The sequence below is a fragment of the Phacochoerus africanus genome, chromosome 2, assembly GCF_016906955.1.
Source record: "Phacochoerus africanus isolate WHEZ1 chromosome 2, ROS_Pafr_v1, whole genome shotgun sequence".
In the NCBI taxonomy this organism is placed as follows: Eukaryota; Metazoa; Chordata; class Mammalia; order Artiodactyla; family Suidae; genus Phacochoerus; species Phacochoerus africanus.
In genome coordinates, this window is record NC_062545.1 from 186773780 (window position 1) to 186797825 (window position 24046).

At 39.7% G+C, this 24046-nt stretch overlaps 1 protein-coding gene across 3 annotated transcripts in view; it reads right to left on the reverse strand.

Annotated features, from left to right (window-relative positions):
* DLGAP5 (DLG associated protein 5) overlaps positions 1–23531 on the reverse strand; it is a 49510-nt gene extending 25979 nt beyond the window's left edge. The window contains exons 1-10 of one of the 3 annotated variants that reach the window (XM_047767397.1): positions 23391–23531; positions 21108–21346; positions 12995–13188; positions 10596–10658; positions 8301–8385; positions 8088–8207; positions 6169–6239; positions 3240–3526; positions 2002–2126; positions 1502–1628 (exon numbers count right to left, since the gene is read on the reverse strand). In XM_047767397.1, coding sequence (XP_047623353.1) covers positions 1502–1628; positions 2002–2126; positions 3240–3526; positions 6169–6239; positions 8088–8207; positions 8301–8385; positions 10596–10658; positions 12995–13188; positions 21108–21345 — 1310 coding nt within the window. In that variant the 5' untranslated portion in view covers position 21346; positions 23391–23531. The remainder of the gene's footprint in view (positions 1–1501; positions 1629–2001; positions 2127–3239; positions 3527–6168; positions 6240–8087; positions 8208–8300; positions 8386–10595; positions 10659–12994; positions 13189–21107; positions 21347–23390) is intronic. The other 2 variants (XM_047767399.1, XM_047767398.1) reach the window with 2 other exon arrangements.
* Between the last annotated feature and the right edge of the window lie 515 nt (positions 23532–24046).

Here is a 24046-nt window from a genome sequence, read left to right on the forward strand (position 1 = left end):
GCTGTGGCTCTGGCATAGGCTGGCGGCTACAGCTCCAATTCGACCCCTAGCCTGGGAACCTCCATATGCCGAGGGAGCAGCCAAAAGAAACAGCAAAAAGACAAAAAAAAAAAAAAGAAGAAAGAAACCCTGGCTTCAAAAAAATTTAATCTATTTTTTAAAAAATAAAATCATCCAAGAAGGAAAACTGAGGATAGTATTTATTTCTTAGAAGAAAAATTTAGCTGTTTATATCTAGTGGCAACAGAGAATAGCTTAATTAATGAGAAAGGAGACCTGGAGTAGATCTGATATTATTTAGCTGGGTAAATTGCTTATTATCTCAGTGTCTCAGTTGAAAATGACAATGGACTGGCTAAACTCTAAGACTTTACAAGGCTAAAATGTTATACCCTGAAACAATTGAAGTGGCTCCCAAACATATAAAAAGAAACTAATTCAAAACAGAAAGAATGGATATTAAAACTAGAGCAAGATGATATTTCTTATCTATTTGATTGGCAAAGCTCAAAAAATTGTTAATGTTGTATTGGAAAAGGTATGAGGGTTTTCTTGCTACATTCACTCAAAAATAATACAAAAGAATCATTTTCTATGTGATATCAAATGTTGAGAGGCCTTTTGCTAAATGTAGGCCTCTGACATGTTTCCAAGGCATTTAGGTAACATGTTGAAGATCTCCAAATAAGATGTTAATTTTCTCTTCACAGTTGGAGAAATATCATTCTGTCTCATGATTTGATGGGCTTCCTACCATTTCCCATCATCCTTCTTTCATAAACTTTAATTTTGTTCCTTGTAGTGGGGGGAAAAGGTATGAGAAAATAGGAACTCCCATACCTTGATGGAGTGAATGTAAATTAAAATCTTTATATAAATTTGCACACGAGAGAATTAAAACATAGACAGGGCTGTTCTTCGCAGCCCTGTTTGTAATAGTAATAGACTGAACCCAATGTAAATAACCATCAAAAGGGGACCTATTAAGTAAATTATGGTAAATTCAAATAACTGGATACTATGTGACCATTAAACATACACATGCACACACAAAACAACATGAGAAAGCTCTTTAAGTAATAAAAATGTAATGTCTACTACATGTAATATTAAATGAAAATAGAATAGTATGCTATTGTTTATACAAAAGAAAATATGTAACATATATGCTTGTTAGCCTACATATGCATTATCCACCTCTGGAAGGATCCACAAGAAATGAGTAACACTTGCTTCCGAGAAAAGTTTGAATTACAGGGATGGGAGACAGAGTTGGGAAAAAAATTTCCCACTTACAACTTTTTCTACCATTTGAGATAGGAACCACACTAATGTACTAGTTACCGAAAAAAAGAATGAAAATGTAAAAGATTAATGAAAATCACAGAAATCCAGTTTCCCCTAATTCATCTACTATATTCAGATTAAAAATAGTTTAATTTTGATTTTAAATGTCTAGACATTAACACAAAATTCTTACACTAGGAACAAATGGACACACCTGAAGTATGGCACATCATGTGGCTGAGGTATCTGATCTTCATTTATTTCAAGTAATGGGACAACCTCTTTTATTGAATGGCTATTTGAATTTTTATTAGTAAATTCATTTTTATTTAAGACATGTTCTAAAGATAAAAGAAAATATTATATATAAATTTCAAAACAGCAACTCTTAAAATGACATCCCCCACAGGATAAATTTTTTAAATCCTTCAATATTTTTCAATGTTGAATTTAACAACTTTACTTCTGTCTCATTCACCACAGATCCTCTAAAACGTCTCCCAATACTCTTCACCTCTTCAAATTTATACTTATTTCTCCCCACCTTCTCAGTCTGTATTCCTTATTCCAACTCTTTCTCTCTGAAGATATTTTGCCCCACGTTTTCCCCATCCCAGCCCCAAGATCACATCCTTAAACTATAAGGTGAAAAAGCTCTAAACAGTCTAATAAATGTCAAAGCAGAAGAGTAAAAAATTAATTAAAATATGGTACCTTTATCTGAAACTGTTACAGAATCCAAAGAACATTGTAATTTACTTGAATCTTGATGTTCTGTTTTGGCAGAGTAGGTCTTACATTTTTGTGCCAAGATTTCTTTTGTTGCTTGAGTCTTATCACTAAAAACAATCCAAAAGTATACTTTATGAAACATGAGCCTCATATATCTAATTGAAGGATTTCAAAATGATGTTGCTTTTTAAAAACTGGGATAAAATCAAAACATTTTAGAAGTAGTTTTCCTAAAGTAATACTCAGCAAAAAACCAAAAAACAAAAAACAGGGAGTTCTGGTCGTGGCACAGTGGTTAACGAATCTGACTAGGAACCATGAGGTTGCAGGTTCAATCCCTGGCCTTGCTCAGTGAGTTAAGGATTCGGCGTTGCCGTGAGCTGTGGTGTAGATCACAGATGTGGCTTGGATCTGGCATTGCTGTGGCTCTGGCATAGACCGGCAGCTGTAACTCTGATTAGACCCCTAGCCTGGGAACCTCCATATGCCGCATGTGCAGCCCTAAAAAGACAAGAGACCAAAAAAAAAGAGAGGCAGAGAGTTCCTGCTGTGGCTCCGTAGGTAAAAAACCCAATGATGTCTCAGGTTCCATCCTGGCCTTGCTCAGTGGGTTAAGGATAGGGTGTTGCCACAAGCTGAAGCGTGGGTCACAGATGCAGCTCAGATTCAGTGCTGCGGTGGCATAGGCCAGCAGCTGCAGCTCCAATTCAACCACTAGCCTGGGCACTTCCATATGTCACAGGTGTGGCAGTAAAAACAAACAAACAAACAAAAAAATTAAAGGCAAAAAAAACCCCACAAAGTGTACTGTGAAAATAGTAACAACGTATAAGAAATTCAAAAACTGTCAAATACATTACTGTAGCCTTCTAAAGAATTTTTTAAAGACCAAATTTTCATGATTTACAATTATCATTTACTAACTAAATAATAACTTTTAAAAAGCACAGGACAGGGAGTTCCCGTTGTGGCGCAGCAGAAATGAATCTGACTAGTATCCATGAGGATGTGGGTTTGATCCCTGGCCTCGCTCAGTGGAGCGGGGATCTGGCATTGCCGTGAACTGTGGTATAGGTCGTAGATGCAGCTGGGATCCTGAGTTGCTGTGGCTGGTAGCTATAGCTCTGATTCAACCCCTGGCCTGGGAACTTATATGCCTCAGATGCAGCCCTGAAAAGCTAAAAAAAAACCCCACAAAACAAAAACCATTAAATTCTTACACTTCTATGTTGAAAGCGGTCCAGGTATAACTGGGTGTCAGGAAAGCATTGGCACTTCTGGGGGTCATAGGTGTTACTTGATAGGTCTTCAGACCATCTAGTGGCTGAAACATAAAATCTTTAGGTGCAAAGGAATTCTTCCCTTTCATTTTTGCAGTATCTGTTTTAGGTAAAGTTTCTGTTTTTGATAAGACTCCATCTGGATCCATTTCATTTGTTGCACTAGTTTGTGAATCCAAAGTATTTTCAGTGAAGAAACTACTAAACTCGGTTTTAAAAGAAATGACCTAGATGTGAGGAAACAAAATAGAGTGAGAATTTCTCTTCTGGGGATATAATCAACCAATTTTTAAAATATGAAAAAATGTGAAAATTGAAATAAGTATCTCATGTACATAAGTTGAGACAAAAACAAATAAAATTAAATGTATATATGGAATCAGAAGATCAGCTAGCTGAACCACTATTACCAGAGAAAGAACCAATCCTCATTAAAAGGACTAAATAAAATGTTTAAGGTATTGTAGCAAATTAAAATATATGAAAATTAAGGTGGAAAAATTACCCACATAATACTTACCTCTGTATTTAAATTATGTTGATAATCACAATGGTTTAAGATTCAAAAAATCCAGTGTTTATTGGATGGCTACTATTGTCAAGGACCAAATCCTTTTTCCAAATAACCTTGGATTATTACAAATAATCTTATCATATGAGCAAAAATATCTCTTAAATGTGACACAGTAATTTTAACCATATAAAATGTGCAGCTTCTTTTGTTTTTCAAGTCAATTTGTTTTAGCTTTTTAGTTCCAATATAATTGACATATACATTATATTAGTTTCAGGTGTATGACATAATTTGATATTTATATATACTACAAAATGATCTAGACAGTAGGTCTAGTGAACATCTGTCACTATACAGTTATAATTTTATTTTCTCATGATGAGAACTTTTACAACCTACCCTCCTCATAACTTTCAAATATATAATACAGTGTCATCAACCATAGTCACCATTATGTCCATTACATTCCAGGATCTAGTTATTTTGTAACTGGAAGTTTGTACCTTTTGACCACTTTCACCTGTTTCACCATGTAAACATAATGTTAGAGGTTTTTACATTTCTGCTTTTTTATGCAATATGAACTGAACCCAGAGTGTTTCAACTTGGACGAGGGTAACACTGTCCGTGAGGCCAGAGTGGCAATGAAAGTAAAAACAAGTGGTAATCCTTAAGGGAAAAAATCAATCTCAGTGGAGGACTATGAGTGCCACCTGCTTATCTGTAAAGATTCATCCTAAACTGTGCCTTCCTTGGAGGATCTTTATTCTTAGTTAAGAATCTAGCCACTTTCTTAAACTTCTGCATAACTTTTTCCTATTTTTTTTCTTTTTTTTTTTGTAGGGGCCGAACCTGTGGCATATGGAAGTTCCCAGACTAGGGGTCGAATTGGAACTACAGCAGCTGCCTACACCACAGCCACAGCAATGAGGATCCAAGCCAAGCCTGCAACCTACACCACAGCTCATGGCAACACTGGATCCTTAACCCACCGAGCAAGGCCAGGGATCAAACCTGCATCCTCATGGATCCTAGTCGGGTTCTGTTAACCGCTAAGCCATGAAGGGAACACCCTGCATAACTTTTTTTTTAAGGAACTGTAGCATGGATTATAAACTAAGGCGCTGGGTCCTCCAAACGATGGCTCTTTTTTTAAGACTCTACGAGGCACTATGCAGGAAGCTATAAGAAATATTAGATTTTTTTTTTTTAAATGGCCACACTTGTGGCATATGGAAGTTCCCAGGCCAAAGACTGAATCTGAGCCACAGCAGTGACCTATGCCAGAGCTTCAGCAACAATGGATTCTTTAACCCACTGCACTGAGCTAGGGATTACTGTGCCTCTGTAGCAACCTGAGCTGCTGCAGTTGGATTCTTTTTTGTCTTTTCTAGGGCCGTTCCTACAGCATATGGAGGTTCCCAGGCTCAAGGGGTCTAACTGGAGTTGTAGCTGCCGGCCTACACCAGAGCCACAGCAACTCGGGATCCGAGCCTCGTCTGGGACCTACACCACAGCTCACGGGAACGCTGGATCCTTAACCTACTGAGCAAGGGCAGGGACCGAACTCGCAACCTCATGGTTCCTAGTGGGATTTGTTAACCACTGTGCCATGACAGGAACTCCATGGATTCTTAACCCACTGTGCCCCAGTGGGAATTCTCCAATTCTTAACTACTCTATGTAGGTATTATGTGTTGGAGATGGGAAAACAAACACATAATTTGCCCAAAGTTATATAACTAATTGGAAGCAGAGACAATAGTCAAACTCAGGCCTAACTGAATCCAAAGTCAATGCATTTCACCCTGCTCCATCCTATCTCTTAGCTAATTCCCATATGAAGGTTTCTGTTAGCTGTGTTTTTATTATTTTTCTCAATTTCCTGTTAACCAAATTATGCTTTCTCTACCTATAAAGTTCTGGGGAAAAGAAATCTGAAAATCAACAGCAGTAAATCCTCCTGATGCTTTCTTATGGTTCAAGAGATTTTTAACACTATATATATTTTTTGCTTTTTAGGGTTGCACCTGCAGCATATGGAGGTTCCCAGGTTAGGAGTCAAATCAGAGCTACAGCTGCCAGCCTACACCATAGCCACAGCAACACAGGATCCGAGCTGCATCTGTGACCTACACCACAGCTCATGGTAACGCCAGAGCCTTAACCCACTGAGCAAGGCCAGGGATCGAACACACAACCTCATGGTTACTAGTTGAATTAATTTCCACTGAGCCACAACAGGACCTGCTAACACAACTTCTTAAAGCAGTTCTATATGCTTAATTTCAACTTCATGAAAGTAGCAATGAAATGTCCAAAGTACCTAGAAATAAAGAGATGTTTATACTCTACCTTATCAAGTTTTGTTTCTATCTTTTTGGCAGGTCTTCCTTGATTTGAAAACTTTCTTTCTCCTTCATTATCTAAAATAAAAGTGAAATAAGACATCCATTTTGACTACATAGAGAATGTTGCATTAAAAGTACTAGATAGTATGGGAAGGGAAAAAAACACAATAGGAATGAATGTCTTAAATGATTTTTTTTTTTTTTTGGTCTTTTTTAGGGCTGCACCCTCAGCATGTGGAGGTTCTCAGGCTAGGGGTCAAATTGGAGCTGCGGTGCCAGCCTACACCACAGCCACAGCAACACAGGATCCAAGCTGAGTCTGCAACCTCCACTACAGCTCATGGCAACACTGGATTTTTAACCCACTAAGTCAGGCCAGGGATCAAACCCTCATCCTTATGGATACCAATTGGGTTCATTACCAATGAGCCATGACAGGAACTTCTGTCTTAAAGGATTTTATGATTAAAAGTCACATTATAAAAGAAGATAAAAAAAAAATAGATGAAATTTCCTGCTAGGCCATCTGTTTTAAAAACAAAACAAAAGGTATAATAGTATTTTACCTTTTGCCTCTAAATATAAAATACATACTTACTACAGAAAATTAGAAAAAGTTTCTAAGAAACACAAAAAACAACAATCAAAAATTTTACTCAAGGGAGTTCCTGTTGTGGCTCAGCAGTAACGAACCCAGCTAGTATCCAGGAGGACTTGGGCTCAATCCCTGGCCTTAATTAGTGGGTTAAGGATCTGGCATTGCTGTGAGCTATGGTGTAAGCTGGCAGCTATAGCTCTGTGATTCAACCCCTAGTTTGGGAACTTCCATGTGCCACGGATGCAGCCCTAAAAAAGTCCAAAAAACAAAAATTTTTTTTTTATTCGGGCTTATATTACTCAGTGGTAATCACTGTTGACACCTGAGTATGTTTTTCCATGTTTTTTAAAATATTTTTTTATAGGAGTTCCCATCGTGGCTTGGTGGTTAACGAATCCAATTAGGAACCATGAGGTTGTGGGTTGGATCCCTGGCCTTGCTCAGTGAGTTGGGGATCCGGCATTGCCATGAGCTGTGATGTAGGTCACAGATGCGGCCCGGATCCCATGTTGCTGTGGCTCTGGTGTAGGCTGTCAGCAATAGCTCTGATTAGACCCCTAGCCTGGGAACCTCCATATGCCAAGTGAGCGGCCCTAGAAAAGGCAAAAAGACAAAAAAAAAATTATATTCCCTCAAATGGATGGCAGTACTTCAACATTTGAGCACCCACTGTGTGCTAAAGAGACACCAAAGAACAGAACCTATCTTTAGGAATTAGAACCTTCCCTTTCCTCCTCTCCTACTAAAAGAAGTGCATGATGATTTTAAAAACTGAACACAGAAAAAACTCAGTAAGAGTTCCCGTCCTGACTCAGCAGTAGCAAACTCAACTAGCATCCAAGAGGACATGGGTTCAACCCCTGGCCTTGCTCAGTGGGTTAAGGATCCTGCATTGCTGTGGCTATGGTGTAGACCAGCAGCTGCAACTCCAATTTGACCCCTAGCCTGGGAACTTCCATATGCCACGGGTATGGCCCTAAAAAGAAAAAAAAAAAAAATTGAACAGAGAAAAATGCTCAAGGACCAAAACATTCTGGTTCAGTCACTGATCAAAAAATTGTTCCTACCCACAAATAAGCCACATCTTTATAGAATAAAATTATGAATTGTTCATTTCCAGTTAGACTAACACAGCACATGTTGGCTTTAGTTACAAGTTCTATGACAAGAGGGGAAGTAGGACCCTGGAAGTGGAAATGAATGGCTAAAATATATGCCAGTTAGTGGTTATGTAAGTATTATCCCCCATTCTCTTCCCTCTCTACTATATGTAATAAAAACACTTCTCAGTGGGGGAAAAAAAAAAAAAAAGACATTGTTCTTACCATTAGCAACTCTTGTCACTGGCTTTGTTGCTGCTGTGGATGAGACTGTTCTGGCAACCTGCTTTGCTGCCTGAGTAGCTGACCGAGTCATTCTCATTGGTGGTATTACAGGTTGAATAGCTGCGGGAAAAATAACAAAATCAAATGCTTTTGGTAATTTTAAATTATTGGTGTGGCAACATCAAAATTTATAAATACTGCTAATACTTATACCTTTTTTCTCTTTGTCCAACACTTTCTTTTCAGAAGTCTGTCTTTGACCAGGTCGAACTGCTCGAACATCACTCCGTGTATCAATCTATTTAAAAGGTTAGGTGCTATGTGATTTAATTACATAATGAACCAACACCAGTTTTAATGTGTAAATTGACCCATCTAAAATCTGATACATGACACAACAAAAAACCTACCCCAAATAAAATTACATAAATTTCCTTATAAGCTTTTTTAGAATTCTAAAATTTAGAAAATGTCAATAACCTAGGCTACTAAAAATAACTGACTATAATCTTTTGAGACTCCTTAAATATACTAGACACGTTTTTAATTCAAGACCTTTGAATTTTGACTGGAAAATTCTTCTCCTGGATAGGAAGCTCTTTTCAAAAGTTCATTCTTGGAGTTCCCATCGTGGCTCAGTAGTTAACAAACCTGACTAGTATCCACAAGGACTCAGGTTTGATCCCTGGCCTTGCTCAGTGGGTTAAGGATCTGGTGTTGCTATGAGCTGTGGTGCAGGCGTAAAAAATAAACAAATAAAATAAAATATTCTTCACCCAGGCATCCCTTTTGAGATCTATATTAACATATCCATGCCACACTCTTTTTTGTCTGTTTACTGGGCTTCATTACACATTTGTGTCACCAGTAAGTATAGACAGAGATATAAAAGCCATAGGGTGGGTGTTATAAACTTAAGGGTCTTCAAAACACTGTTAATGGATAAAGTTATTAGGAGGCTTACTCAAAGTCAAGTGGACAAGGAGGGAAATAGTATTATGCCTCTTTGTCAGGTGAGTAAGCTAAGTTTCAGTGTTCAATGAATTTGAGTCACTACCATGTTCCCTCTTGGTTCTAGGATATAATAGTGAACAAAACAAACAAAATTCCCTGTTTTCAAGGAGCTTACATGTGAGTTAAGCACTAAAAAAAAGACTATATAGTGTGTCAGTCAAAAGCATTTAATATTATGGGTGAGATTTTCTTTTTTTCATTTACAGTGATTTTTATTTTTTTATATTTAGCTGGTTTAGTGTTCTATTTCCTACTGTACAGCAAGGTGACCCAGTTTACACATACATGTATACAGTCTTTTTTCTCACATTCTCATGCTCCATCATAAGTGACTAGACATAGTTCCCAGGGCTACATAGCAGGATCTCATTGCTAATCCATTCCAAAGGCACTAGTTTGCATCTATTAAACCCAAATTCTACGGGCAAGATTTAAAAGAAGAAATTAGAGGGGAGATGGGGAGTTCTGAAGTAGATGTAGAGTGGAATTTTGATCAGGCCTCAATGAGATGATGGCATTTTGAATGAAGTCTAGAGAAGTAGAAATGGTTTTGTTTGTCTGTTTAGGGCTGCACCACTCATGGCATATGGAAGTTCCCAGGCTAGGGCTTGAATCAGAGCTGCAGTCTCTGGCCTACAGCACAGCCACAACCATGCAGGATCCAAGCTGTATCTGCGAGCTTCATCACAGCTCATGGCAACACTGGATCGTTAGCCCACTGAGCGAGGCCAGGGATTGAACCTTCATCCTCATGGATACTAGTCAGGTTCTTAACCCAGTGAGTTACGACGAGAACTCCAAGAGTGAGCTTTTTTTTTTTTTGGTCTTTCTTTAGGGCTGCACTCTCGGCATATGGATGTTCCCAGGCTAGGGGCCGAATCGGAGCTGCAGCTGCTGACCTATGTCTCAGGCACTGCACCACGGGATCCGAGCCACATCTCTGAGCTACATCACAGCTCACAGCAACACCGGATCCTTAACCCACTGAGCAAGGCTAAGGATCGAACCTGAGTCCTCGTGGATACTAGTTGGGTTTGTTAACCACTGAGCCATGACAGGAACTTCAAGAGTGAACTTTTTTGTTTATGGTCCTTTTTTAGGGTTGCACCCACGACATATGGAGGTTCCCAGGCTAGGGGTCCAATCCGAGCTACAGCTGCCAGCCTACACCACAGCCACAGCAACGCTGGATCCTTAACCCACCAAGCAAGGCCAGGGATAGAACCAACAACCTTACGGTTCCTAGTCAGATTCATTTCCGCTATGCCACGACAGGAATTCCAAGAATATTTTAAATGACCATTTCCTTAAGATCTAGCCAAATCAGTCCTGTCACAATACCAACAACAGTGATTTTGGTATTATTAACTCTAGTAAAATAATCACTGTGCTTGAAGCTGGTACCAGATTAAAAGATTAAAAATGAATTTACTTACTCTAAGAAAAAAAGTACAATTTGTCCTTTCAGTAACAATGACCCACTATCAACTATACCTCAGTCAGCTCCATTTGGTCTTTAGCCTTTGACCTTGTAATCCGCACCGAAGATGCAACAGCCTTAAACAGTCAAAAGATAAAGTTAAAAAAAAAAAAAAAAAAAGCACAGATACAAAACTTACTTCCTTGTCTCATTATGGAATAAAGTTCCTATTTTGTTTTTTTTCTTTTTTTGGGGGGGAGGTGTCTTTTTGCCTTTTCTAGGGCCACACCCTCAGCACATGGAAGTTCCCAGGCTAGGGGTTGAATCAGAGCTGTAGCCAAAGGCCTATGCCACAGCCACAGCAATGCCAGATCCGAGCTGTGTCTGCAACCTGCACCACAGCTCACGGCAACGCCAGATCCTTAACCCACTGAGTGAGGTCAGGGATTGAACCCACAACCTCATGGTTCCTAGTTGAATTCCTTTCTGTTGCACCATGATGGGAACTCCTAGTCCTATCAAATCTCTTTAGATGTCTTCCAAGGGAGTTCCTGTCATGGCGCAGCAGAAACAAATCTGACTAGTATCCATGAGAACGCAGGTTCGATTCCTGGCCTTGCTCAGTGAGTTAGGGATCCAGGGTTGCTGTGAGCTGTGGTGTAGGTCACAGAAGCAGCTCGGATCCTGTGTTGCTGTGGCTGTGGTGTAGGTGGGCAGCTATAGCTCAGATTCAACCCCTAGCCTGGGAACTTCCATATGCTGTGGGTGTGGCCCTAAAAAGTAAAAAAAAAAAAAGACAAACATTAAGTATTGGCAAGGATATGAAGAAAAGGGAACCCCTGTGCACTGCTGGAGGGAATGTAAATTGGTGCAGCCTCTATGGAAAACATTATAGAAGTTCCTCAAAAAATTAAAACTAGAACTACCATATTACCCAGCAATTCCACTTCTGGGCATTTATCCAAAGCAAAATAAACACTAAATCAAAATGCTATATGCACCATGTATACTGCAGCATTACTTTCAACAGCCAAGACATGGAAACAACTTGAGTGTCCATCAACGGGTAAGTGGATAAAGAAAATACGATACACACACACAACAAAGTGGACTATTCTTATGTCATAAAAAATAAGGAAATGTTACCATTTGTGACAACATGGATGGACAATGAGCATTATACTAAGTGAATTAAGTCAGACAGAGAAAGATAAAAACCATATGACCTCATTATATGTAAAGTTTAAACAAACAAAAACCCAACCTCAAAAATAGAGAACAGAGGTACACGATGGGTGAAACAGTTGAAGATGGTCAAAGGTACAAGCTTCGCCCATGGCATATGGAAGTTCCCAGGTCAGGGACTGAAACCAAGCCATGGTAGTGACCCAAGCCACCGCAGTGACAACACTGGATCCTCAAACCACTGCTCCATTAGTGAACTTCAAAATTTTCAGTTTTAAAATAAGTCATTCCCAGGAATGTAATATAAAGCGTGGTCACTATAGTTAATAATACTGTATTGTAGGAGTTCCTATCATGGCTCAGTTATAACAAACCTGACTAGGAGCCATGAGGATGCGGGTTCAATCCCTGGCCCCTCTCAGTGGGTTAAGAATCCATTGTTGCCATGAGCAGTGGTATAGGTCGTAGACTTGGCTTGGATCCTGCAATGCTGTGGCACATGCCAGCACTATAGCTCTGATTCGACCCCTAGCTTGGGAACTGCCATATGCCTAAAAAACAAAAAAAATTTTTTTAAATAAAAAACAATAAAAATAATACTGTATTGTATATCTGAAAATTACTAAGAGAGTAGATGTTAAATGTTCTCAACACAAGAAAAAAATTTGTAACTGTGTGGTGATGGATGTTAACTAGAATGATTGTGGTGATCATTTTGCAAAATATACAAGTAACAATTCATTATGTTGTATACCTGAAACTAATATAATGTCATAGATAACTATCTTTCAAAATAAAGATATACCTATTTTTTTGAACCAATGGCCCAGTCCACTTATCTCATCTACCTATTTTATACATAGTGAATATCTGCCAGTAGACACACAACTGATCTTCCTATCTATAAACTCTTCCCTTTCTAGACTACAATCCTCAAAGCCAGCATAATCTTCTTAATATTACTTTGATAATGGTACAAGTTCATTGATAAGCCTCCCTTGACTCTCCATATTCTACAGGAAAAATGCCAAATACTTCGGCATAGCATTCATTGTTCAGCCTGGCTTTACTAGTTTTTCCAATTTTATCCAATCTCAACTTACCCATACCACATCAAGAGACCTGGCTTTCACCTTCTGAATTCCTATTACATCATACCCATCTCCTACCAACTAGTTAAATGAATAAATGACTCAAGAGAAATGATTATTTTAGAAATCTAATTTCTTAAAGAAAATTCCAGCTAAAAGAACTATTCCTCTCTATCAAGTTAGCATAGTAAACTTACCTTTTTTGGCTCAATCTTCATAGTATTCTGGTTTGAGGTAAGAAAACAAGGCATAACAGGTCTATAAAGACCCACTTTAAATACTCCTCGTTTAGCTTTCTCTCTCTGCTCTTTCAATTTTTGAAGCTGCTTTTCTTCTTTGTATTTTTGAAGCATCTGTTTTCGTTGATCACTTAGAACAGTTTTCAATGACCCTAGTAGGGGGAGGAAAAAAAAGAAAAAAAAAGAAACAGCATATAAAACATTTCAAATTAAAAATTTAGGCAAACATCTTACTTTTCAACTTCAATTGATGCTAGAAATGCTTTTAGGAGCTCCCGTTGTGGCTCAGCAGTAATGAACCCAACTAGTATCCATGAGGATGAGAGTTTGATCCCTGCCCTTGCTCAGTGGGTTAAGGATCCAGCATTGCTGTGAGCTGTGGTGTCGCTCACAGATGTGGCTTGGATCCCATGTTGCTGTGGCTGTGGTGTAGGCTGGCAGCTGTGGCTCCAATTCGACCCCTAGCCTGGGATCTTCCATATGCTGCAGGTGCACCCCTAAAAAGCCAAAAAAAAAAAAAAACACTTTATCTTTTGCCTTCACTTGTTCAAATATATAACTGCTTGCTATGTACTAGGCATGTATTACTTCATTTTTAAGTTAATTAACTTCTATGATAGCCACCCTCCCAGCTGATCTCCTGTGATTCTCACCTCCTGGCAGTCATGCCTTGTGTCATCCCTTCCCACACTGAATAGGGCTGACCTAAGTAAGTGGGAAATGATGGAGTGGGACTCCCAAGACTAGGTCATTAAAGACATGGCAGCTTTTGCCCTGCTCTCTCTTGGATCATTTACTCTGGAGGAAGCCAGTTGCCATGTGGAACCTTAAGCAAACTCAAGCAGACCCATGAAGATGTCCACATGACTAAGAACTAAGGCCTCCTGCCAAAAGCCAGCATCAGCTTGCCAGTTATGTGAATGAGTCATCTTAGAAGCAGATCCTCCAGTCTCATTCAAGCCTTCAGATGCATCCTTGGATGACATCCTGACTGGAATCTCCAGAACCACCCAGCTAAGCTGCACCCAAATTCCTGACCCACAAAAATTGTATAAATTAATATTTATTGTTTTAAGTCACTAAGTTTGGGGGAAATAATACCATTATTTTCTTTGATATCAGGGCTACTTATCAGTTTCTTGAGCTCAATTCAGGTTTTCCACCTAAATATTCTTATGTTTATTTAAACTATGAAACATTTTACAATATAATGTTCATTTAATATAATTTAATATAGCAACATTTATTGAGACATTTTTACATGAAAAATATAAGCGGCTACTATGTGTGAGACACTGTTAGACAGTAAGAATAAGTAAGAAAATTTCTTCCCTTGAGGGATTCAAGTCAACACAGTTTCAGTTTGGTTGAGCATGAAATAAACAGGAGAATACACACAATAAAGCATTAGTACAAACTGCCATTTAGCAAGATCAGAAAAGACTTCTCAGAAGAGAGAATACCTGAGAAGGGTTCAGAACAATATGTGTTTGCCCACTGGGTAAGGGTTAAAAATAATCCAGAGGTTAACTGTGTATCTGAATAAAATTACTTCAAAAAGGCATATACTTAAAATGGATGAATTTTAGAGTTCCCTGGTGGTTCAGTGGGTTAAGGATCCAGCTGTGGTGCAGGATCGATTCCTGGCCCTGGAACTTGCCCATGCCACAGGAGCAGCCAAAAAAAAGGGATGAATTTTATATTATGTAAGCTGGACCTTGGAGTTTCCGTCATGGCTCTGCGGAAACAAATCTGATTAGCATCCATGAGGACCCAGGTTCCATCCCTGGCCTCCCTTAGAGGGTTAAGGATTTGGTGTTGCTGTGAGCTGTGGTATAAGTTGCAGATGTGGCTCGGATTCCACATTGCTATGGCGTAGGCTGGCAGCTGTAACTGATCCAATCCCTAGCCTAGGAACCTCCATGTGCCTTGGGTGTGGCCCTAAAGAAAAAAAAAGAAAAAACAAAAAACAAAAAACACAATAACAAATAAATAAATAAACTGGACCTCAATTGATAAAGTTATTTTTTTTTTTAATCCAAGCAAAGATCAGAACATGCAAAAGCACAGACCATAAAGTGGTCAGTCATCAAAAAACCCTATCTTCAACTTCTCTGAATGTTTCCTTCATCTCTTCATCTAACCAAAACCTGCCTCTTCCCTGAAGACACTGCTTCCCTAATCAAGTGGTTGACTGTTTTTGCTCCCGCAAAAGAACATCCCTGGACCTAAAGAGGAGAGTTGACTTAATTGCTGCTTCCCAATTATTTCTTCCTCTTCACTAAAGGATCCCAGCTTTTCATTTTATGTCATCAGCTCAAACTGTCCAGTACCTCAATTTGCCTCCAGTTTCTTCTTCCTTGAAGGTTTTTACTCCTGGCTCACTGTCATTGTCTTCATCACTATTCTTGTACACATCTTGATGACTCCTCCAGTTACCTGGCTTCTCAACTGTTAGATGTTCTTTCCTCCAACTCGTTTCTTTACTATATATCAGCTACCCATTCCAATGGTCACATCGATACCAGTTTTTCAAACTTTTTCATGTTGTGGCACACATTAAAAAACACCATTTCACAATGGAACAGAGATAAACAATGCTTGTGATCAAATACAACAAGTCAAAGAGAAAGAGCTCTGATAAATCCAGGCCCTGTCAGAAACTTCAAGGCTGAGAAGACCATCATCTTGTCACACCAGTATTTATTTGTGAGACAATGAGGCACTTGATACCTCATTATTATCGATGAATAACTGTATGTCCTCCATAAGCCCAATTTCAAGCTATTTTTGCTTTTTAGGCCATACCTTCGGCATATAGAGGTTCCCAGACTAGGGGCTGAATCAGAGCAACAGCTGCTGGCCTATGCCACAGCTCGAGCCATGCCAGATACTTTAAATCCCTGAGCAGGAGCCAGGGATCAAACCCATGTCCTCATGGATGCTAGTCGGATTGGTTTGCACTGAGCCACAACAGGAATTCAGCAATCTATTCTCTTGATTACCATATCTTATCTTTTCAACTCTTTGGCCCCACCAGGATCTTCCTACACTCTATGATCTACACTCCAATCTTTCTACTGTCTCTCACTTCCCTCATGTCCTCAAGAATTTTTTTATCCAATTTAGATTCCATGATTACAATTTAGTAGTAATCACCTCAACTTTTTGGACCCTCTCTCACATTGTTGTACTTTGGCAAAATTCCAATTAAATGCCATTCCCTGCCCACTTCCTCCTGCAATGCACAAATGAATATGGTTGGGAAAACACACAAAAGCATGCTACTTCTTCTCTTTCTACAGTCAGCCCTCCCCTACGACCACAGATTCAACCGACGGCATATGGAAAATATTCCAGAAAAGAAAATTCCAGGAAAGTTCTTAAAAGCAAAACTTGAATTTGCCACGCTGGCAACTATTTACATAGCACTTACACTGCATTAGGTATTCTAATTTTTTTATTTTTTTTTTTTAGGTATTCTAATTTAGAGATGATTTAAAGTATACAGGAGGATGTGCAGTGGGTTTTATGCAAACACTACACCATTTTGTTTAAGCGACCTGAGCATCTGCAGATTTTGATATCGCGGGGGGCTACGGACCAGGGAGAACATGTATACTGGAATCAATTGCCCTCACAAACCAAGGGATGACTATTTATGGCTACAAACTTAATGTTTGACCCTATATTTCTGTATTTCGATACTCCCTTTTCCCCTTGAGTTACTATTTCATACATTAGTCTCTCCTCCAACCTGCAACACCTCCTCTCCCATCTGCATTCAAAGCTCCCATCCAGGTAACTGAGCTTCACCTTCCCTCCTAGAGGAGTTGAGTGTGTGCTACCTAAGGCCAACTCTTCACCTAGCTCTAGATTCTATTCCTTCTCACCTACTCAAGGACATTCTTCTAGAAATTGACCCTCTCATTCATTTTTCTCCCTCTACCAGTTGTTGCCATCAGAAAGTTACAAACATGCAGTAATTCCTCCCAACTCACATTCTCATTAGCCATTTGCCTCATTATTCCTATTTAAGGCAAAATTCAAGAGTTATCTATATTCTCATTTACAATTCTTCTTCTGTCCTCCCTCCACTTTTTTCAAATTATGAAAAATTTCAAATACAAGTAGAATCTAACAAACCTCATTTACCTATCATCCAGATTCAACAATTATGAACATTCTGCCACATTTGCTTTTTTCCAAGTATGTGAAAACAATTCCCACTCATAAAATTTCATCCATAAATATTTCAGTATGCACCTCTAAAAATAAAGGCATTTTCTTTGATAACCACAGTATCATTATCACATCTAACAAAATTAGCAGTAATTCCATATTATCATCTATCATCTAAGTTTCCCTGTTCGTTTCAAAGTGGTCTTTTTTTTTTTTTTAAACCATCAGTTTGTTCAAATCAGGAACCAGGCAAGATGCATACATTGTATTTGTATTTTGTTTTTAGAGCCACACCTGTGGCATATGGAGGTTCCCAGGCTAGGGGTCAATTCCGAGCTGTAGCTGCTAGTCTACACCACAGCCACAGTGCAGGATCCAAGCTGCGTTGGTTAACTACACCACAGCTCATGGCAATGCCAAATCACCAATTCACTGAGTGAGGCCAGGGATCGAAGAATCAGCAATTCACTGAGTGAGGCCAGGGATCGAAGCTGCATCATCATGGATATTAGTCAGATTTGTTTCCGCTGTGCCACACGGGAACTCCCCATACAATGTATTTGGATCTTTTATTTTTTTCTGGTGGGGTGGCACACCCGACACATATGGAAGTTCCCAGGCTGGGGGTCCAATCGGAGGTTCCGCTGCCGGCACAGCCACAGCAATGCCAGATCTGAGCAGGGTTGGCAACCTACACCACAGCCCAGTGAGCGAGGCCAAAGATCGAACCCACATCCTCATGGATACTGGTTGGGTTTGTTTCCGCTGAGTCACAACAGGTACTCCTGTATTTAGATCTTTTAAATCTCTTCATCTGGGAGATCTCATTGTGACTCCGAAGGTTGAGAACCCGACATAGTATCTCTAGGAGGCGGGTTCAATCCCTGTTCTCACTCAGTGTGTTAAGGATCCTGAGTTGCCACAGCTGCAGTGTAGGTGGCATATGTGGCTCAGATCCAGAGCTGCCATGGCTGTGGTGTAGGTCAGCAGCTGCAGCTCGGATTCGACCCATAGCCCAGGGGCTTCTATATGTCACAAGTGTGGCCCTAAAAAAAGGGAAAAAAAAAATCTGTTCATCTAAAACAGATCCTCTGCCACCTTCTTTTCAAGTCATTGTCAAAATGTTGAGGATTACTAGTCAGTGTTCTTACAGAATATCCTGCTTTGTATATTTGTCTGTTTGCTTTCTTGTGTTTTTTATTCATTCTGCTAGCCCTCATATTTTCTACAAACTGGAAATTATATCTAAGAGTTTAATTAACTCATGTTCAATTTGGGGGGGCAAAAATGTGTCCTCAATGGTGCCGCCATTCTCTCCTAAACCCATTCCAACCTGGTTTTCACTCCCTGAACTTCATTCCACCAAAACGACTCATCAGGACCATCAGTGTCCTCCACAGTGAAGTCCAAATTCTCACTTCCATTATTTGTTAACCTAACGAGAAGCACTGACACAGTTAACTACTCTCTCCTCAATATGATTGTTTCACTTGTTTTCTAAGATACAGGCTCTTCTGGTTGTCCTCTTTACATTTCTCCTCAATTCTTTGTTAGTTTTCCCCTGTGTCCTCATCCTCTAAATGCTGGAGTACTCAATCTTCTATCCTTTTACCACACCAAAACTCCGGGTAACCACATCCAGTATTCAGCTATAAACACCATGTATAAGTTGGCAACTCCTGAATTTCTATCTCCAGCTCAGACTTCTCTCATCTTGTATATCCAACTATCTTTCCATGATTTCCTCCTACATGTTAATAGGCATCTTAAATCTACCATGTCCAAAACTAAACGCTTAATCTTACCACTCCCCCAAATCTGTTCTTCCCTCAGTCCTTTACAAGTTAGTAAATAGCCACTCTATATTTTTAGTTGCTCAGGCCAAAAACCTTGGAGTCATCCTGACTCCTTTATCAACCCTACATCCAATCCATTAAGAAATCCTATTGGATTTGACCTTCAAAATATAACCAGAATGCAACCACCTATCTTTGCTGCTACTACTCTGATCAACCATCAACTAAATTACTGCAATAGTCTCCTAAATGGTCTCTCTGAGGCCATAGTTGCCACCCCTTCATCCAGTCTCAACACAGTGACCAAAGCGATGATTTTATTTATTTTTTTGGCCATACCAGTAGCATGCAGAAGTCCCTTGACTAGGAATCAAACAGTGACCAGAGCCACAGCAGTGACAACACTAGACTCTTAACCTGCTAGGCCACCAGGGCACTCCCTCAATGATGTTTTAAAAATATAAATCAGATTACATCAACACCCACTAATCCATTAATGGCTTCTCATTTCACTCAGAGTAAAAATCAATGTCCATCTAACAGTAGCCCTCAGGACTCTATGGTAGCTAACCTGTTTGCCTTCTCTAGCCATGCTGACCTCCTTGCTTTCTATGGAACACATCAGGATCACTCCTACCTCTCAGTCTTTGCAAAAGAGAAATAAAAAGATATTATATGAGCATACTGACAGGATTAAATGTCATTAGAAAGATCTTGATCAAGGAATGGCGCATTTGAGAGGGCACAAGGAGAGGCAAGGAGGCAACTCAGAAGGCAGGAACATCACCTCTTCTCAGACAGAAAATGTCCAGTTCTTCCTTCAAAGGCCACCTTATGTCATGCTATGATCTAATTTTCATTTCCTCTGAACTCCTAAGAGATGTTATTCTTTTCTCTGTCCTCTTCAACTACCGACCCATTTCCTTTGACCTTCAAACATGCACAGATCACTGCATCTCAAAAATAAAAACATAAGAACCCTACAACACTTTAATACAATTACCTTCTCATTTTCCTTCAGAATCACAAAAATGACAAATCTGGAAGAAACAGTTTTCCCCAATCTCTTCTTTTACAAAAATCAATTAAGCTGAATATATTGAGTATCTTGTATGTGTCACATACTACAATGATTTTGGAAAAGTGATAAAAGTGAAGTAATGAACACTTACAACAACTGGACATCTCTTTTCTCTATAAAACTTCTAAGACTTTATCTCCCTGCCATTTCTTCACAATTTATCCTTGCTTTATTTCACCAAAATCTAGCTCCTAGTGCCTGCTATATAAACTCAAATAAATAGGAGTCCAGTGACTCCTTTCAATTAAATGCATAAGTCACTTCCCAGTTCTCTTCCTCCTTTTCTGTAGAATCCCATGCCTTCTAAGACATTATACTTTTATTATTTTTATGTTTTTCTGAGATCATTCCTTTCTTTATTAGTTGGTTGTTTCCTTTCCTTTCCAAATCCTTTGGACCAAACTACAAGGATTAATTCTTTGCTTTTCCAAGAAATGCTCCCATTGGTAAAGTATCCTTTTGTTTGTAATTCAATCAGTTCTAATTTTATGTCCCTTATCAGTTTGTCTTGTCAATAATTATCTTACACAAGTTCTAGAAGTAAGAACTTTAGGATTCCTGTAAGGCAGTATAAGCTAAAAAGTGTTACAATATGCCATAGGTGAATGGCTCAAGGGACAGTCACAGCCTTTACTTGGAATAGGCGGTATTTAGCTGTAGAAAACACCAAGTTATTTAGAATAGTTTCCATTCTTCTGGCCAGAGTTTTGTTTTTTGTTTGTTTTTCTTTTTTGTCCCCACCCCCCCTTGCCCTGGGGCTATATGGAGTTCCCAGGCCAGGGATCATATCTGAGCCACAGTTGCAACCTACACAGCAGCTGATGCAATGCTGGATCCTTTAACCCATTCTGCCAGGTGGGGAGCTTACCTGTGTCCTGGCACTGTAAAGATGCCACCAATGCTGTTGTGCTGCAATGGGAACTCCTGGTCAGAATTTTTGTTAAGCTCAGATAGTAAACCAAGTTTTATTCACTCTTCAAGGCACTGAAAATTACAAGAGACCTTTACTTACTTGGCTTGACACCGGCCTTTTCTGGAACAAGCTCTTGAGATGTCTCATGTAATTCAAGAATGCTTCTACCTTCCAAGGTTGGAATGTTGACATCTTTCAAACCAAAGTGTCTATTTCGTTCATATTCCTTATGTCTGTTTTCTTTCTGAGACAATGATTTCCTATGAGCAATTTTAGTTCTAATCATGTCCGTACTTAAATCCTTTCTATGTCGACTGGCAAAATGTGATAAAGACATCCTATTAGGAAAAAGAGAGAAAAATCAACTTACATGGAATCTCATTTTTATTATTTAAAAAATTAAGATTCTACTTCATATCCTATCCCACATCAGTAAAAATGTTAAAATACAAAAAAGAATAAACATGTGACTGAAGAGTGGGAAAGAGGTTATCAAAAGACAGTACAACCCAGAGTTCCCGCTGTGAACTAGTATCCATGAGGATTCGGGTTAGATCACTGGCATTGCTCAGTGGGTTAAGGATCTGGGCATTGCCATGAGCTGTGGTGCAGGTCGCAGACAGGGCTCAGATCTTATATTGCTGTGGCTGTGGTGCAGGCCAGCAGCTGCAGCTCTGATTTGTCCCCTAGCCTGGGAACTTCCATATGTCATGGATGTGGCCCTAAAAAAAAAAATTAAAAATTGGAGTTCCTGTTGTGGCGCAGTGGTTAACGAATCCGACTAGGAACCATGAGGTTGCGGGTTCGGTCCCTGCCCTTGCTCAGTGGGTTAACGATCTGGCTTTGCCGTGAGCTGTGGTGTAGGTCACAGACGCGGCTCGGATCCTGCGTTGCTGTGGCTCTGGCATAGGCCGGTGGCTATGGCTCCAATTTGACCCCTAGCCTGGGAAACCTCCACATGCCGCAGGGGCGGCCCAAGAAATAGCAAAAAGACAAAAAAAAAAAATTAAAAATTAAAAAAATTTTAAAAAGATACTACAACCTATTTCGGGGTTCTGAATGGGAACTTGCATGACAGATGATGGCGAAGCCCAGGAAGCCAAGGTCTGGAATATAAACAAGAAGTTCTAGGCTTACCAGAGAGAATGATGCAAAACAGAGTATGAAGTAAAGATGAAAACAGGGAAAAAAAGTGAAGGACAGTATACAGAACAGTTTCCCTAACTTTCTCCTGGTGATGAATGCAGGAAGGCTGACATTTCTTCTCAAGCCAAAAACCAAAACAAACACACAAGATACCTATTATATAGGTAGAAAGAATAAGAAAGACGATGGCCTGAGTTCCAAGAAACCATGGGTCCAGCTGAGGAAAGGAATAAAGAAAAGTGGAAAGTCTACAGGCATCACCCATACAGCTGGTATAGAGAACAACCACGCCTAACTGGAGAATGAGGGCTGAGTCTCCAGAGAAAAGTCTTGTCAGATTAAAGAACAACAACAAAAACAGAGGATAGCCGTTAGAAAGTTTCAAAAGATATAGGCACACTATACTCTTCAATAACAATAACTAAGAAAGTCCACTGGAATCCTGAAAGAAAAATTGCACAAGAAATGCAACAAATTAAAATGTATGATTTTAAAGCAGTCAACGAATATTTTTTTAAAAAATGACCTGGATGCTAATAACATTGTCATTTCCTGTAACAAAGGACTGTGCTTCTTTTTTTTTTGAAAAATGAAGAACTCTACAATTAGATTTTCCAATTGCTGAAAATATCAATTTGCTAAGAAAAATTTTTAAATTTTAAAAAATATGTATTAGTTATTTTAAAATACAGCATAGCACCATATACAGAACTGAAAGTATATTTAATTATCATATAAACCCTAAAAGGTAGTTAGTATAATTACCGTTATACAGATGAGGTAAATTAACTGCTCACATGAGCGCAGCTGAAAGGTTAGAATCCCAAACCAGGGAGCCTGGCTTCTTCACAGTACATCCAAGTTCAGTCTTTGGCTGACTGGAGTTTCTTCCAGCCAGAAAGCCTAGAATGCCTCAGTCTTGGTTGCTTAGAGGCTGTCAACTGAGGCATTTTTAGTTGTCACAAAATCTGGAAGGAGCTACAGGAATAACGACGGGCCAAATGCTAATTACGCCCTGATGGTAAAATGTTGACTGCTACAGAGATCATAGGAACAAATATTTACTCTTCTGGAGGACTGTGACATCAGCTTGGGAAAGACAGGTAACACCGTAGTAAGAGGCGCCTCCCCTGAGCCGCGCGCGTCCAGCTCGTAGCCGCCAGTGCTCAGACCTTCTAGACCTTCTAGAAAGAAGAGGACCAGCGCCTTCCCTTCAACTCTCCAGCGTCCACCTACCTGAGGCAGATTTTAACGCAGAAACCTCGACCAAACTAAAAGTGAAGAAACTCTCCGGGCCTAGGAGACCACCGCCACCTCCGAAGAAGAAACGCCCTGAGCCCAAGACTCAGCAAAATTCAAACTTCCCGCACCAAGCCTCTGATTGGAAGTATCTTAACCAATGCTTCCGGTAAAAATGCCCGCCTCTTCCCTTCGACGAGGCTTGCGATTGGTTCGCTCCCGCGATTTTTGAATTGATTGAAAGGGGAACGGACGGTTCGGAGGGAGGGCATGAGCGGAATCAATGGATGCTTCCGGATAAGCTCTAGTTGAGGGGCTGAGCCGTGGGGGTCGCTGAGGCCGTGGAGGAGCTGGAGTGGCTCGTGTTTGCCCCGGGCTACTCCGAATTCGCCCTGGAACTCCTAGGGCCTCGCGGGTATCAGAAAGGACAAAGGAGCTCAGAAGAAGAGGGAATTGAGAGTTTGCAGGACTTTTTAATATCTTTTTAAAATTATATAAGCCCAGAAGAATTATTCGAATATGAACGTTTAAAAAAGCTTAACGCTTTAATGAAAGGGTTGTATTTTTGTTTGTTTTTTATTTTTCCAGGGGGGCGGAGGCCGCAGGTGTGGTATATGGAGGTTGCCGAGCTCTGGGCCCTATGGGAGCTATAG